This window comes from Pteropus vampyrus, unplaced genomic scaffold, assembly GCF_000151845.1.
Source record: "Pteropus vampyrus isolate Shadow unplaced genomic scaffold, Pvam_2.0 Scaffold95, whole genome shotgun sequence".
NCBI lineage: Eukaryota > Metazoa > Chordata > Mammalia > Chiroptera > Pteropodidae > Pteropus > Pteropus vampyrus.
Genome location: NW_011888876.1, coordinates 5,583,221 through 5,600,822, shown reverse-complemented (window position 1 = coordinate 5,600,822; position 17,602 = coordinate 5,583,221). Strand labels below are relative to the sequence as shown.

Here is a 17,602-nt window from a genome sequence, read left to right as displayed (position 1 = left end):
AGCAGCTAGGTGGGCTTCATTTTCTCTGGGATCATAAACCCCGGAAGCCCAACCTTGATGGTTTCCTCTGTGAAGATACTGATGTGTTACATATCTTGTCCTGCTTTTATAGATGTTCTGCAGGAGGATTAGTCCCATACGGTTCTCAGACATTAGGATATATATATTTAGATGTACTTAATCACAGAACAAGTCGTGGGGCCTTACAGTAAAAGCTTTAATGGGCTAGAGCTAGAAAGGAAATTTGGGACTGAAATAGTAGAGGTATCGCTTTAGTTGAACTTTCAAAATGAGTTGTATTAGGAAAAAAAATTTGTGACCAAGGATATTTTAAGCTTCACAGGCCTGATTCAGAGAGGGACCATTTTATACACTTAAGGGATAAAGAATTCATGTACTGCGTTGTGATTAAAAGTATGTTCTTGAAAGGCAGACAGACCTGGGTTTGAATCCCAACCCTGTTACTGACTAGTTGTGAGACTTAGGGCAAGATACATAGTTCCTCTTAGTCTTAGTTATCTTAACTAATAGCTCTATTTTATACAAGTATCGTAACGATTGAGCTAATGCATGTGATGCCCTTAGCACAGTTCCTGGCACTCAGTATAACATTCAGTGCATGTTAGCTGGTGCTGCTGTCTTCCTTGCGAATAGGGCAGCGTGGATGAATCAGAGGTTTCAAGTTCAGGTATAATGGAAAGTAAGGCCAAAAAGATAATTTGGGGCTACCTGATCCGAAAGAAATGCTAAGGGATTTGCTTCTAATTAGGAATTGGAGATGGACTTAAGATTTTTGAGTAGGTGAATGATATAAATATAGAATCTCAAAGTGTCAGAGCTAGAAGATACTTTAAAGATCATAATCCAGACTCCTTGCACACATGGGATTCTAGTCCCAGAACTGGAATCCAGGTCTTAGAACTGCTTTGGACTCAGTTATGCCACAGAATAAGTCCAAAACATTGTTCAACGTTTGTCAAGTGCTTAGAAAATAGGAGTTTCCAGTAGGTTTGGAAAAAAAGAAAAGTGTTCAGATTTTGGTGTGTTTTAAATAAAATAAGTAAAAACAGTCTTTCCATCGGTACTTTGAATCAAATAAATTAAGATTTGCAAAATCTTAATTAGAAAGTTCTTTTGATTACTGGCAAATACCTCAGAAATGTTTGTTAGAGGAGATAAAAAAGATTATGAAATTGATGATTCTAGAATACCTTCATTGGTATTTATAGTATTTGTACTTCTAGAGAGATTATAGGGTAAATTTTTTGCTTAAATAAAATTGAAGCTCACTGCTCGTCCTGTACCTTTTAAAGTTGCTATTTCCCAAGAATTTTAAATAGAAAAAAATAATTGAGCTCCACGAGGGCTCTTACTAGCTATGTAGTAAGGTATTACTGCATAGATACTAATAGACTTTGGTTGGTAGTATACCTGTGTGCTAATGATTTTTGAGTTTTTAGGTCAATAGAAAAAGTTCTAAATAATTACAGCTTTATACATTAATGATGAAGTAAGATAGCTTTTAAATATTGTTTCTTGATAATTGTTTCTTAAGATTAGTTTTTTAATAGAAATATTAAAATCTCAATCATGATTTTTCTTTTATATTGGGACTCAAGGAAACATAATTTTAGACTGAAAGTTATATAAAAATATGTAATTGAAATAAATGTTGAAACCCAGAACATGTACCTATAGTCTACGAATATGTATATGAATGCAGACCTCTTACAGAATTATAAATGCAATTCAACAATTCACTGATTGAGATGTTTGTGACCAATATTGTTCACACACAGATTCTCATTTTAATGTTCGTTAACTGTTACAAGAACAGGGAACTCTGTAGAGTTGTAAAGTCCCATTTTAACATACCTAGCCATTTTGCAGCTGCTATATATTTTTGCTACTTAACAAATATACTTAAATCTGGCTTAAGACTTAACTTTCAGAAGAAACTAACTTTTTAAAGTAAAACAGTATTTTAAACACGAAACATTCATAAACATTTTCTTGAAAATCATAATTTGATTGACTTGGTTATATAAAAATATAGCTTAAAGAATGTTGTTCTTGATCATTAATGTGTATGTGGTGTGTTATGAGTGAATGATTTGAGAAGGTTTCATTTTTAGCATATGTTTTATAAAATCTTTAAGCAAATAGCATAAGTCAAGCAATACAGTCTGTATTAAGCTGTATTAAGGGCATTTGATATAGAATTTTGCTCAATAGTATTAAAAAATATTGAAATAAGTCTTCATAAGTCATCACAGTTACCAGAAACATTTGTTGGGAATATGACTTTGTATATATCATGATTTTGTGTCCTAATTTAGCTGACTCAGAAATTACTTCCCCTACTACTTTTTTACTCAAAATGACACTTTTTGTGTTCACTTTTGTCAGATAACAATTCTTGAGTATTTCTTGTTCCTTAGGCCTCTCCACGGTAGATTACTGTGAAGGCGAATCAACAATAGCAGACCAGGAAAGGTTGACAGTGCAGCTAGCATTTATGCCTTATCTATACATGATTTGGCCAAACATTGAATAATTTTCCTGTGGGAAACTTGAGCCCTAAAAGGAAATGAACATAGCTAAAAGGCTGCATATCACATGGGACTTAGATTTATTTTTAGAATAGCACTATAATGCCATATTTGGATTGAAACAATGTGATAGCAGTACATTATTTTATTAAAGAGAGCTATCTTTTCTAAAGAAGTCATCTGATTTTCTGTTACATTTGTGTGCTATAGGTTCAACATAATAAGTATATAACTGTTCAGTTGATATAGTGCTAAAGTATGTATTAAAGTTAGAGGCGCTTACTTGGCAAACATTCTAGAGACTGCTTTCTGCGTCGGCTTTCTGTAGTAAAGATTCTTTGGCAGTTCGTTGATTATAGCATATAGTTGTCATTTGGAGGTAAGTTCTTTTCTTTTTTGGAAGGCAAAAAGAGAGTAAATAAGGATTAGTACCTGTGGGGATTGGTATAGTTATTTGATTATCTTGAAATGGAAGGAGCTCTTTACCAAATGAGGCGATGATTATAGAGAAACCCAAATGGATTTTTGCCTCTGAGAAATGATTTTTTTTTTTTTTTTAAAGATAATCAGCAAAGATATTTCATAGTGAGTTCTACAGTGTTTTGGTTAACATGGTTCATAGGTTAAAAAAACACTTATTGCACCATTTATATTTTGTGTCAGTTTTTCTGCTGCCCAATTTATCTTCTTTATAATTTCATTTGGATTAAGATAAATTATGATGTTGGTAAAATACAGTGGATTTTTAAATTGCATCTATCTAAAATTGCAGATTGGAGACAGAGTACTAAGTCTCAAACATAGAAAAATCTGCCAAATACACATTTTTGTTCCTTGGCTTCTCTCTCATGGTTGGAAATAGGCCAACATTTTAAGTCCCAGGTATGATAGGAAAGAGCCACCACTGATGTACAAGGCCTATGTTACCTGTTTTCCATACAGTATCTCATTTGCTTCTCATAAATTGTGAGGCAGAGACCATTGCATAGATTTTACAGATAGAGATATTAAGGCTCAGACTAACAGACCTGTTCAAGGTCACATAATTAAAGTGGGAGAGGAGATATTCAAAGGCAGAACTGCCTGACCCCAGAGTTAGAGTTCTGTCCATTATATCAGGGGTCCCCAGCCCCCCACCCCCACCCTGGGCTCCACAGCAGGAGGTGAGCAATGAGCAAGCAAATTAAGATTCACTTGTATTTGCAGATGCTTCCCAGTGCTAACATCACTGCCTCAGCTCCACCTTAGATCATCAGGCATTAGATTCTCATAAGAGCACCAGTCCCTGGTGCCAAAAAGGTTGGGGACCACTGCATTATATTGTGTGATCTAGGTAGAGCACCTACATTCGGACTTTTCCATTCTTTTTCAAGTCCAACTCCAGTCTTCACATTGTTGTGGCCAGATTCTGAAATACTTTCAGTTACTTCCATGTTTGTGGAAATCTGGTTCCAGTTTGCTCTGCTGATGTGTCAGAGCCTGTGTATGATATGTTTGGAATGGAAATTTTAAAGCATTAATTGCTGAATACCTACACAATATTTTACATGTTTAAATATGATAAAGATCAATTTCTAGTCTCTTCTTGGTTCAGCTTTTGGAGTCTCTTAAGTGTTATTTAGTGACGTTTTTACTAGAATTAAGATTTTTGCCTTCAAGAGCAAATCCCTAAGATAAATATACAAAGCAGTATCTACCCACAAATCTAGTTTCCACTAACACCCCTGCTGCTGCATTAGCGTGGAAGAACAGCACTGCAGGTCGAAAGGGAACCGATTTGAAGAACAGTGGTGCTAGTCCCGTAGGGACAAGTAAAAATACGTGTGCATAGGTACACATGTTAAGTTCTTAAATGTGAATTTAAGATAAAGGTGTTTTTGCCTTGTTAGTATTAAGTGAACCCATCAATCAAGTATTTATTTATAGAATTCTTGTTGATTAGACTATGAAATAGACTCGAGGGGCTTTTTACACAAATACACTGTACCGCATATTATTGAGGTATTGAGGAACTTTATTAGAATACTTATAATTCAACAAAATAGGAAAATGTCAGTAACAAACATTTGGAAAGTAGAGTTGGAATGGGAAGACAATACAGCTGTACAGGCCATGAGATGCTGTGTTGTTTGGACTGTGAATTTAGTTTTGAGCTTTCTGGAGGCCAAAACAAAAATGGACATTCAGTCATTGTCCATGGGAAAAAAAATACTCATCTTTCTTTAGGAGAAACAGAATTTTCGATAGGGATGCTGAGTAATGCAGTAGATGTCCTCACCTACCTCACTATGTAATATAAGGTGTCAGTTGCTGTTTTTTTAATGTTTGTTTTTGTTTTTTGGATAGAGTCTCAAAACATGCCGGCCCAGAATATTTAAAAGATTACTGATGGTTGTTTTTGTCTGAAGTAATTAAGATACATGGTGGAGGCCTCCTAGCACTTACAGAAAATGCCTTTTCTTTGATGAATTTACAAGAGGGCTGCATGTTAAGGTTTTTTTGTTTGTTTTTTTTTAAACTTTGTTTTTATGTTTAAGAGCATCATATATTTTTCTGTCTACATGTCATTAGGGCCTTAGTGGTTTCTGCTTTTTCATAAACACTGAGCAGCTTTCATCCAAGGAAGGACCTTCTTATGAAAAGCACATTTCAGTCTTTGTGTCATGTTGATTTTTAGTTGTGAGTCTAGAAAGCAAAAGCATTTTATTGGGAATTATATACTGGTAAGAGAATTTCTTCACTTTTATAATATACTTATTCGGGTTAATGTGGGCTAGAGAGAATCTAGCCCCATGTCCTCATCTCCTAGCCAAGTGATATAACTTCTTTCCTCATTAGTCAAGTAGGAGAAGTACTAGAACCTACTTCAGAGGGTTGCTAAGATAGATCTATATGATTTAGCTGTATATAAGGTGCTAAAATAATGGTTACAGATCCATCTTAGCTCATTATTATTGCTTAATTATTTTTAAGTCTGTCAAAGCGAATTTGTCAAAATTACTTCCGACAAGCTGTAGCTTGTTTCTGTTTTATTCTGTTATCCAAAATATTACATGATAGCTTTTGAGAAAGTATGTATAACATTCTTGACTAAATTTAAGAAGATCTAATTTTTTCTTTAGGCAGTAAGGCTACTTTGGAAATAATCTTCCCTGTGCCGGTTATTTCTCATGGCAGCCTTCCACTGCATTTTCTTTGTTTGGGTACTTTCTTTTTCTTCCTGCCATTCTTAGCTTTCTATTTTTCAACTTGAGTTTACAAAGGGTGTGTATTCAAAGGGTTTCCGCCAGTTCCCAGTACCTTGTTAATCCTGAGAAGTTACCCAGTGGGCCAATTCTCACAGTAAGGTATAAAAATAGTAGTCCAGAAAAATTACAGAATGTGGTACCAGTGTAACTTGAACTAATGGACGACTTTCAAAACCAAGATGGGAAGAAGAATACAACGCAAACATTGTCATTCCCTTAGATTTTCTCTGCACAATTTATTTTAGAAGAGCCTTAAAATGTTTTAAAGTTATGAAGCCTCACCATTGCTTTATGTACACTAAAAGAGCATAAGAATTAGGGCAAGAAAGAAATTATCTACATATCAGTCACATGAGCAGAACCTACTTTTGATTTGTGCTGAGCTTATTAAACCAACAGTGTTCATTTCACCAGTTTTATTCCACAAATTCAGTCCAGCATTTTTTTGATTGCCTAATTATTTATTACTGGTACGTGAACTTCGGTGGCTTAACCTCAATTTCCATATTGAATAATTAGGAGGTAATATCCTTTTCTCTTTTAATAAACTTTATTTTTAAGAACAGTTTTAGATTTACAGAAATATTGTGAAAATAGTATAAGGTGTTCCCATACACCTTGTAACTGTTTCCACTATTATTAATCATCTTAACATTGGTATGCTACATTTGTTAATATTAATGAATCAATGTTGATGCATTATTATTAACCAAAGTCTGAACTTTATTTAGATTTTTAAATTGTTACCTAATGTCCTTTTTCTCTTTCATATCCCATCCAGGATACTGCATTACATTTAGTTCTCATGTCTCCTTAGATTCCTTTCGACTATAACAGTTTCTTAGACTTTCCTTGTCTTTGATGAATTTGACAGTTTTGAGAATAGAATGGCCGTCAACTGGACTCTGTCTGGTGTTTTTCTCATGAGGCGTATGAGTTTTGAGGAAGAAGAACACATAAATTTTAAAAGTGCTGATATTTCAGAGTGCAGTTTTTAATGAAATTATTACCAGCAATGCCTGTATTATTCCATTATGTGAACATAACATAATTTATCTCTCTCTCTGTTGATGGGCATGTGGGGTTTCTAGTTTGGGGCTATTACAAATAAGGTTATTATGAACATTTTTGTACATGTTTTGTTTCTCAGATGTATGTTTTCGTTTCTCCTGGGTCATACTTAGGAGTGGAATTGCTGGATCTGAGTAGATGTGTATTTAACTCTATAGAAAACTGCCCTGTACTTTATCAAAGTGGTTATCTCATTTTATACCTCTATTAGCAAAAATTGGGAGTTCCGGTTGTTTCATATCTTCACCAACATTTGGTATTGTCTTTTATTTTAGCCAGTCTCATACGTTTCAGTGTGTATCTTTAATTTCTGAGCTGTATATATACTGTTTGTACTGATGCTTGAAATGTAAGGGACAATGTACCGCTATAATTACAGAGTTTCATTTAAACCTTTACTGCATAGGAGATGAAGAAATGCTGTATACAGACTTTGAGAATTGACTTTGTAAAATGTAGTAAACATTTTAAATTTGTAATTACATGAAAAAAAGCATGTGTTCAAAGGAATATACATTTCAAGTCACTGCAGCTTATTTGTGACAGAATTTCTACAGATAAAATGTATATGCAGTTAATCAGAAGTAGCATGCCAGTGCATTTAAAATCAATTAAAAAATCTTCTCTCTTAGTCAAGTTGCCCATGACAAATTACTGTGTCGTACATTTAGAGCGGGGCTTGGCACACTGTGGCCTGGGGGCCAAATTCATCATGCTTCTCGTTTTCGAAAATAAAGTTTTATTAGAATACAGAAATGCTTGTTTATTTACATATTGTCTGTGGCTCCTTTTGCTCTACAAAGGAGAGTTGAGTAATTGCAACATTGAATGGCCAGAAAAGCCAAAAATATTTTCTGTCTGACTCTTAATAGAAAAAGTTTGTAAGATGTTAATACTGCATAATCATGCGGCATTATAGTTTTCTTCTGGGGAGTAAAGCTGTTTTTCTTGATGATAAATGACGCCAAAACATAAAACCAGCTGATAAGAAAAGAGAGAAAGAAAAACTACTTCAGCCATAAATTCAGTAATTTTCAGGACATATCAACTGACAGTGGTTTCACTGTTCTCTGTTCTTTTAAGTTTATATCTCTGCACGATTGCCTTACGTACATTGTAAAAGCTTGTTTGTTAAGGCATTTTACCAACTACAGTCTGGTTGAGAGGATGTATATGGTTGACTTAATCAATTTGGCCATGAATAACGGTACCCAGTGTGCACTATGCCAGCAAGCTCCCTGTATCACCTACATTGATGTTAACTCCTTAGAAATAAAAGGCCTATGTATTGCATAAACCTTCATTTTATAGACACTTGGGTTTGGATGTTTTGTAAAAGATCTTTGCTATGTTCTCTTAGGACAGAATCATCCATAATGTTATGTGGTTTGTTTTTAGAATCTTTTCAAAATTAATGATGTCATTATTCTGATAGGAAGTTACTAAATTTGTCATTGTTAGAATTTCTAAATCATATTTTACAGCTTGGCTTCTGGCAAGTCAAATGGATTTATTCCCAAGTTTTTCAACATGTTCCCTAAGACCAGATATTTTAATCACGCGGTTCACATGGAGCTCTTCTATTTATTATCAATCTTGAAGGCATCAAAAATTCAGCATGTGATTTTCAAATTCACCTTTTTTCAAGGGCATTTTACTCCTTAATTCTTTGATGACTCCCATGATCAATAGATGAGGGATGACAGATTGATGAGAACTGATCAGTTACAGAATATTTTTAGGTTTTGTTATTTTTCTAACTTATGTGCATTTGAATTTCTAAATTATATATATCTAATAACTGTGTATCCTTTTCAAGTTATCGTCATCATCATTCTGATATGACATGTAATTAGCATAAAATATTTTGGAGCTTTCCATAGTCCTCTCAATTTTTAATGTAATTTTCTAACTTTCATGCTTGTCTTAAGCCACCGTCTGCTATTCTTAGCATGTTTGAAAACTTCCGTTGTTGTTTTATATAGTAAATTCATCTGACATTTAAAAAAATCATAATTCTCTTTTTAAGTGGATAGTTCAAGTGGAGATATAATTCAGGAATAGAAGTTACAATTTTTTCAGAATAATTTCTTGTAACTGCACTCCCAAAATAGGTCAGTAACATGTCTGTTCATCATTTCTGGAAAGTTTTGTTAATGTGAAATTTATCTGAATCATTGTTTTTGTGCTTTAAGTCACCCTTCCTTTTTTTTAAGTTCCAAAACCTTTCAGAAACTGCTTAATGCTGCTTTGGATTATTATCCTTCAGTACTTTGAAATTAAAAATTCTGATTTTTCAAGTCTCCATTTGATTTAATTACTTTCTTCAGAGCGTTCCAGGTAGTGGCTCTCTTATTGCACGAGAAATCATTCTCTTTGGCAGACATTTGGGTTGCCTGTCTCGTGGTTTTAATTGACATTGCCCTGGTAGCTACCTTTTCATTTGTTTATTTGCTATGTATATAGTTTCTTTCAGGAAGTATCTGCCTCAATTTTTGTCCATTTTATTAATCATCCTTTTATGTTCTATATATATGGTGCATACAGTTCCTTTTTAGATACAGGTACTGCTTGCCTATATCTTTTAATGGCATGTTTTGTAAACAAAAATTTAGTTTTAATGAAGTCAATGTTTATCTTTTTTTCATGATGATGTTAGGAGTGAGATAAGTTTTTATCATGCTGCAGTTTCAAAATTGAAGTTGGGACTATTTATAGTCCATTGTTAGTTAAGCTATTCATGAAACATATTTATTAATGATAAAGATTTCTTAATTCCCTAGCAAAAAATATACACCTCTGATTCTCTGTTGTGTTTCTATTTCACATTCTGTTTGTTAAAATTAAAACTGAGTTCAGGAGAATTCATATACCCTAGATTGAAAAAAATACCCCATAATTATATAGCACATATTTAGGATATAAAAACCCCCTCTTCTTATTATTTCTCTTGATAATTGCAGGATGGTTTGATTTATTTTACATTTCGAGCTAAAAGACTCAAAAAAGTCTTTTATTCTGTTCTGTTTCTCATGACAGTTCTTTTCTCCTGTCTGAATTTTACACAATTTGGAAGGTATTAATGAATCAATCATTACAACATTCTTGTTTTTTGTTTTTTTTTTCTTTTTTTTTGTTTTTTTTTTTTAGATATTTAGTTGGGATGTCTTTTAAAAGATTCGGTTAATAAGGTTCTTTTCTGATTTAGTTTGGTGGTTTAGTCACTTGGGTCTTGAACTAAACATTAACATTAGGGATCCTGGTTTGGGTGAAGCTGTGGACCACATGATCGTTGCTGTCGCTCAATCCTAAAGAAGCGTTTCGACTTCTCAGGTATATTTATTAAGCACTGACTGTTTGCCCTGCATTGTGCTGGGCTCTGTGGAAGTTACAAAACTGAATCATAGTCCCTACCCCTGCGTGACTAGTTTTAGAGGGAAGATAAGAGAGGCAAAAATAAAAATAATATATATTCAAGGTACCATACGTGCGAGTGTGTTCTGTGTATAGGTTGTGTGTGTGTGTTCACAGGACAGCCCCAGCTCTCAGCATTGCTGGAGACTTCGCTTCCTATCACTTTTACCAAGTGTTTTATATATACATGTTGGGCACCGTTAGAAGCTCTCTCTGTATTTATAATTTATACATACAGTTAATGTCACCCTCACTACCACTTTACAAGGTGGTGGTATCAGCCAGAGAAGGTAAGAAACTTACTTAAAGTTTGACTAGTAAGTGACCAAACCAGCTTTCTGACTCTAAGCTATGCCCCTGGTTCTAAGGCCTTAAGATAAATATGGATTTACATCATTTTTATCATTTAGGTAGATATACTTAAAGTAGTACTGGGAACTCTTACTCTTTTTCTTTTTTTTAAAAAAACCAAGAGCTCTTAATCTAAAGGGCTTGAAGAATCCTAGGTCTGGTTTCTTTTTTATTTGTATGAGTATCCCTTTTTGTTTTTCCATTGTAATTGGAAATAAATTCTATACATAATTTATGTCCGATAAAATTCACAAATTTTAAGTGAACGATTCAATATATTTTCACCATAGATGCAATGGATAATATTTCCATCACTGCAAAAAGTTCTCTCATGTCTCTTGAGAATCAGCCTTCCCTCTTTAACCCTAGCCTCTTCCAAACACTGATCTGCTTTCAATAACTCGTGATTTTTGCCTTTTATAGAATTTTATATACATGGAATTATAGATAATAATCATTTGTGTCTGGCTTCTTTCACTTAGTATAATGCTTTTGAGATCCATCCACATCACGTGTATCAATAGGCTTTTCCTTTTCCATTGCTGAGTACTATTCCACCATGCGGATGCAATTTCTCCGCTTACCCATTTGAGTACATCTGTGTTGTTTCCAGTTTGGGTTACTATGAATACAGCTGCAGTGAACATTTAAGTTCAAGTCTTTGCACATGTTCACATTTTCATTTCTCTCGGGTAAATACCTAAGGTTGGAATCACTGAATTGTATGGTAAATGTAAGCTTAACTTTACAAGAAACTTCCAAACTGTTTTCAAAGTATTTTTGCCATTTTGCATTCCCACCAGCAATGTATGGGAGTTCCAGCTGATTCACACCCTTTGCCAACACTTGGATCTTTTTAATTTTAGCATTTAGTGGGTGTATAGTGGAATCTCATTGTGGTTTTAATTTATATTTCCCTGATGACTAATGATGTTGACATTTTTTCATGTGCTGATTTGCCATCTATATATTTTCTTTTGCAGATTATTTATTCAATTTTTTCTACCATCCCTCCCCTCCTTTTAAAAGTGTTTGTCTCCTTTACTTTAAGAGTTATATTCTGGATACAGCTTTGGTATCAGTTAGATTTTATAGGTATTTTGCCTTGGTCATGGCTTACATTTTCATGTTTTTAACAGTGACTTTTGAATACTAAAATTTTTTTTAATTTTGATAAAAGTCCAGATAATTATTATTATTTTATTTTTCATGACTCATAGGGACCCCTCTAGGTAGCCCTGCAGCTCCCTCTGCTCAGCTTTTCCTGGCCATTATCCTGACCTACAAATTCTAGCTCCCTTGCCCTCCTCGAATTCTGCTGTCTCTCTCCTCAACTCGGGGAGACCCTCCCCACCCCCAGCTCTGCTTCCGTTCCTGCTGCATGTGCTGCATCCGGGAAGCTGGCACCGGGCAGTAGCTGCTACCGTCTCGGGTCTCACCTTGGATTTTGTCCTTTCGTCAGCAGTCACCACAGTTCTGAACTGCTTAACTGTTGTCAATAACGTATTAAGTGAAGGCAAAGGCACTGTCTCTGAAGGTTTAAATAGTTTACTGGTGAAGAAAGACCATAGGCTTTAAAGTTAGTTCAGATCCCACAACTGTAAAGTATTAATGACCCTGGGAACATAATTACCCAAAGGCTACAGAAATTACTGGACAAGAGAGGACTATCACTTTCATTTTTCATCTTGAAACAGTAGTGTCAGGCCCTTGTACGGTGTCCTGAATATGATCCAGTCTCATCAAGGAGAATCAGTGCTATTATCGTCTTAGCTGTGAAGACAGTGCTTTGTTAGAATGGAAATTCATGTTTCTGTGCTCCATTTTTTTTAGCATGTGAGCAAATAAATTTTAGCAAGAAGACATTAAAATTAGCTGGGTGCTTGATATGTTTTATGAAGGATCGTTGACATTATGGACATTTGTTTTAGTTAACTCATTACAAAAAGAGTTTTTCTCAGTTGGCAAAAGCAAGGGATATTTTCTTGTAGCCTGCTTGAGTCTTTTGGCATGTAGTGGACTAGCTTCATACTGAGTAGACTGCTATGGGTATTTTTATGCTATTTGTCCCTAGGATAAGGCCCAATGTAGGGGCTTTTCTTTTCCATTTGATAACCTGGCACATGGGCTTCGTACCAAAAGATCAATTAAAGCAGCAATTTTTGTACCCAGTTTTTTTTCACGGGAGCGTTTTACCTCCTTTTGAAACTAGGTTGAGTATTTTCCTATGGGAAATCTATTTTGAATAACACATTTTATCTCTTAAATAGAAAGGTCACCAGCTTTACTTTCTTGGCAGTAGGGATGGGGTACACATCAGGTGTATAGAGGGAAACAAGTTGCTTTTCTTCCATCCTTTTTTTTTTCTCCTTTAATATTTGATTTTGATTTTGCTTGAATAGTTAGTTCCCGAGGACAGTAACTCTGGGCATGCATCTATCACACATGATAGGTGTATACCTATCCCCTGCTCCATTTTAAAGCATGGGAAAACCTTGTATAAACCCAGACACATACATGATTGACTGCTAAACCGTCTCTTTCCTGTGTCTCTGCAGGAGTCTCCCCAGGACAGTGCTATCACCCGAGATATTAACCGGACGTTTCCAGCCCATGACTACTTCAAGGATACCGGAGGAGATGGACAAGATTCCTTATATAAAATATGCAAGGTATGTCATGTCAATAAAAAAAGACAGTTTTGAATGGTCTGTCTGGTTCTTCAAGATATGCAGAAGATAACTATAAAGTATACTTTGTATTTGAGGAAGAATGGAAAAAAAAAGAGAGAGAAAAGGCTTTGTAAAATCACAGGTAAAAACAACTATTTCAAGCAATAATGAACAGAAATTAATTGGAAACAGTGGCAGAGCATCTTTTATCTTTATAATTAGGATTTTCGGATGACAGTCCGTCTCCACATTTAGACTTTCAAAAATTGGTTTTGTAAAACCAGTTGAGTCCTGTAACATTGCAAACTCCTTTTCAGTATGCACAGTGTAAGTGATGAACTTGGCTCCTTAGATGCATCCAACAGTAAGAACTGCTAATGCCCATCATGGTGGACTTTTAAAACTGATGTCTGTCAAAAGATCTGTACCTGAAAGCTACAAAGGAAATGATAGCCTGTTCAATTTCAACAATTTGTTTTCCAGTAGATTTTGGTGCTTCAGAGCCATAGGACTAAAAGAAGGAGTTGGGGCCAGAGTTCTTTAACCTTCTTCTGTCCTGAGAACTAGTTTTTAGTCTTGTCTTCCCAAAACTAATCGAGTACCTATTTAGCACCTACTATATATGAAGTACAGTCAAGGCACAAGACGTGCTCTTAAGGACCTTACGTATTATGATTGAAAAGGCAAAACTTAACAACTAGTTTTAGGACAGGCTAGCAATAAAGGATGATTCTCCAGTGATAAACTAGGTGCTATAAACTATAAGGGCAGTTAGAATTTGGAGAAGTGTTTCTTGGTTTTAATTTTATACTCCATAGGATGCAGAAAGCTATGATTTGTTACAATATTCCTGTCCATATTATGTTTAGTTCTGTCTCTCTTAATTATAAACAGTCTTCATCTTTCCCCCCATGCCATTGTTTTACTAAAGATGCAGTCATTTCTCCATTAGTTTTCAGTTCCTTCCTTTGGCCATGTTGAGTTTGATAGGATCGACGTGTCTTACAGCCATCCTTCCCTCTCTGGTCACTGCCCTGGTACATGTCTCTGTCATCTGTTTCCAGTACTTTTACAAATGCTGCCTTGGATTAGTTTCCCTGCCTTTGGATTCTAGCCTATTTATCATTTTATCCGCATTGACCCTAGAATTGAATCACTTCAGTGACCTCCACTGAAGCCTTTAATGCTTCTCCATAACACACAGAATGGAGTAAAAATTCCTTAGTTTATTATCTGGTCCTGGATTCCTTAGCATTAAAGCCATTTTTAATATATCCGGGTTTACTCCCAAAATATTTTATGCTTCAACCACATTGAACTTCTCATTGTACTCTGGTTAATTTACTTGTCGAACTTCCCAACTGAATTGTGAAAGTCTCAAGGGCAGGAATAATTTTTTATATATATTAGCATGTGTAGCACTTGGCACAGTGCTTGGCATATGGTAGGTGCTCATTGAATATTGATAGATTAAGGATAAGCCTTTTCTTCTCCATATTTCCTTGAACCTTATAGCCCTTTCTTCTTTATATTTCTTGTAGCCTCCTTGAACCTTATATTCCAAACATTTTCCAAATGTGTCACTTACTTTCATGTCTGTAGGAAATCCTTCAAGCTTTTCCATGAGCCTGAAAAATATGCTCCCTTCCATTCTCTACCTATAGAAATTGAATACATTTTCATCCGAGTACATATTGAGTAAGCCATGTGCTGAGCACTTTACATGAGAGGACTGTGAGTAAACACATCAGCTCTGTGATATAAATACTATGATTATTCTTATCTTACAAATAAAGAATATAAATAACGGGTCTGAGATCCAGACCGAGACCCTAACTTAGCTGTTGTGGGATTTGAGCCTAACTTTGACCAACTCCGAAGCCTCTGTCTTTCTTGCCAGTCGTCTGTTGATCAATACCTCCGCAGACATCGTCACACTGCTTTCCACAGAGCTGTGTTGGCATATGCTGGTTTTTAACACAGTCTTAACAACACTAGTATTAACACTTGTTAATTTTTACAAATTCGGTGAGTGCAGAGTGGTGCCTTGTTTTAGAGACAGATCATTTCTAAGCCCTTTGGACATCTTGTCTTTGGAAAAGTATGTGTTTCTTATTTTGTAGCCCTTTCGTCAGATAAGCTTTGATGAAATGGGAGATATAATAGGATTATATTGAATTCTACCTGAATTTATGAAAACATGATTTTTTTTATTTTTATATATATATATATATATATTTATATATATTAAATAATGTTTTCATAAATTCAGGTAGAATTCTACCTGAATTCAATATATATATATATATATTTAAAAGCTAGAGTTTCACCAAAATTTAATGATAAAATCCATGTCTACATTAACTTCATTTTCATCTAATAAGCATTGGCATAACATTTCGCTAAGTGTTCTGAATTCTAAACATACCCAATTCTAAATTGCTTCCGTAGGACTAGAGGAACCTTGGCACAAAGAATAAGTGGAGAAAAAAGGGAATTTCACTCGAAATAAATTTGTCAAACAGGAAATAGCATCTTGAATCTATAGGAATTCCCCTTCCCACTACAGCTCACATAAGAATATTAATCATAAAAACAAGACTCCGAAAAACAACTCAAGAACCAAAAAAGTAAACCACAAGGAATGTTAGATGTCAATATTCTGTCAAAGATAATTTTCAGAAGAGAGGGATAGTAATCATCTGCTGCCAAGAAAAATACTGAATAAGAATTCCAGAGGAACCACAGATGGTTTCAGAGTTATCCCTCTTATCAGGAAAGTTATTACTGGCATTGTGGAAAGAATTGTATTTTGGTGTCTTTGCCAAAAGACTTTTTCCCAGAAAGGAAGATGAATAACAGTAACAGTGTTTAATGAGTCCCTGCTATGTGTGAGGTGCTGGCTGGGTTGAGTAGGACATCACCCCAGACCCTGAGAAGCTCACAGTCCAGAGAGAAGATGGATGTTGAAATGGCAGTGTGGTAAGTGTTATAATAACTACACACGTGTATCAGGTACCATAGAAGTACAGAGAAGAGAGGGAATTCTGGGGCCTGGAATACGTTTGGAGCCTGAAGAAAGAGCATCTTTTCAGACAGGGAAGAGGGAAAAAGCTTGAGCAAAGACCAAGAGATAAGACCTTTTTTTAGTGCCAAAGTGGTGTTTGCTTAACCTTCTCTGCTCCGTGGCAACAGAAGATGGTGTGGTGACAGTTTTATTTATTGTAAAGAAAAAAATGGCATTGGAGAGAAATGTTTGCATTATTCATTGACCATCAAAATGCTAAAGTGGAGTGTGGGTAACCTCTTCCGGGTTCCTGTTCCCATGTTCAAGGTCCTGTCAGGCAGCTGTGGCCCACGCATGACCACTCTCATTTACACCTCCTGTGAGGTTTTTCTTTCCTTTTTTCCAGGCTTATTCTGTGTATGATGAAGAGATTGGCTATTGCCAGGGCCAGTCATTTCTCGCTGCTGTTCTGCTTCTCCATGTGAGTAAATAGGTCTCAGTTATGACGTAGACGTGGCCTGTCCGCGCTCATACTAGCCTTAGACTTGAGCATGGTTTTATAATGGCTTTGGCCAGACTGCAGGGCATGAATTGTAACGCCTGTGTCTGGAAACCTTTTCCTTAAAGTACTTTAATGTCAACATGCAAGAGAAACATGGTGAGACTAAGAGACAGTGTTGAAAACTAGAGCAAGGGTAGACTTCCTTTTTATTACTAGAGTGATCGGATGGGCTTTAGTCTTGGCTGGACTCTTGGGGACGTTTTACCTTCTCTAGAGTAGCCACTGCCATTAGTATTTGTTCTGGATTTATGTATTGGGATGGGAGGGAGGTCAAGAAGTTGGCTTTCTTTAGGCCCTTTTACTCATTCATTCTTCATTCATTCATTCATTCAGCAAAGTTATCCTCCAATTTATTGATACTCTTTTAAATCCACAGCAGAATTGAAAAAAAACATAAGGTGAATACCCATATGCTCTTCAGTTGATTTACCAATTAATATTTTTTCACACTGTTTTTTCCATCTCTCAGTACGGCTTTTCCTCTTTTTTATACACACATTTAATATCAGAAAATTCTTTTTTGGAAAGTCAGTAGCAAACTTCAAGATAACTTCACTCCTAAATACTTGAGCATGTATCACCTAAGGACATAAACATAATACTACAAGAAATCACATCCAAGAAATTCCACCCTGAAGCCGTACTGTCTTACACCCAGTCCACATTTAGTTTTCCACAGTTGTTTACTCAGTAAAGTCCTTTATAGCTTTCTCCTAACCCAGATC

The 17,602-nt window shown here is 35.3% G+C and overlaps 1 protein-coding gene and 1 pseudogene across 9 annotated transcripts in view; one reads left to right on the top strand and one right to left on the bottom strand.

Annotated features, from left to right (window-relative positions):
- RABGAP1 (RAB GTPase activating protein 1) overlaps positions 1-17,602 on the top strand; it is a 134,718-nt gene that overhangs the window by 85,271 nt on the left and 31,845 nt on the right. For all 9 annotated transcript variants that reach the window (XM_023533085.1, XM_023533087.1, XM_023533086.1 and 6 more), the window contains 2 exons: positions 13,195-13,308; positions 16,722-16,796. In XM_023533085.1, coding sequence (XP_023388853.1) covers positions 13,195-13,308; positions 16,722-16,796 — 189 coding nt within the window. The remainder of the gene's footprint in view (positions 1-13,194; positions 13,309-16,721; positions 16,797-17,602) is intronic.
- On the bottom strand, positions 8,093-9,018 carry LOC111742454 (annotated as a pseudogene).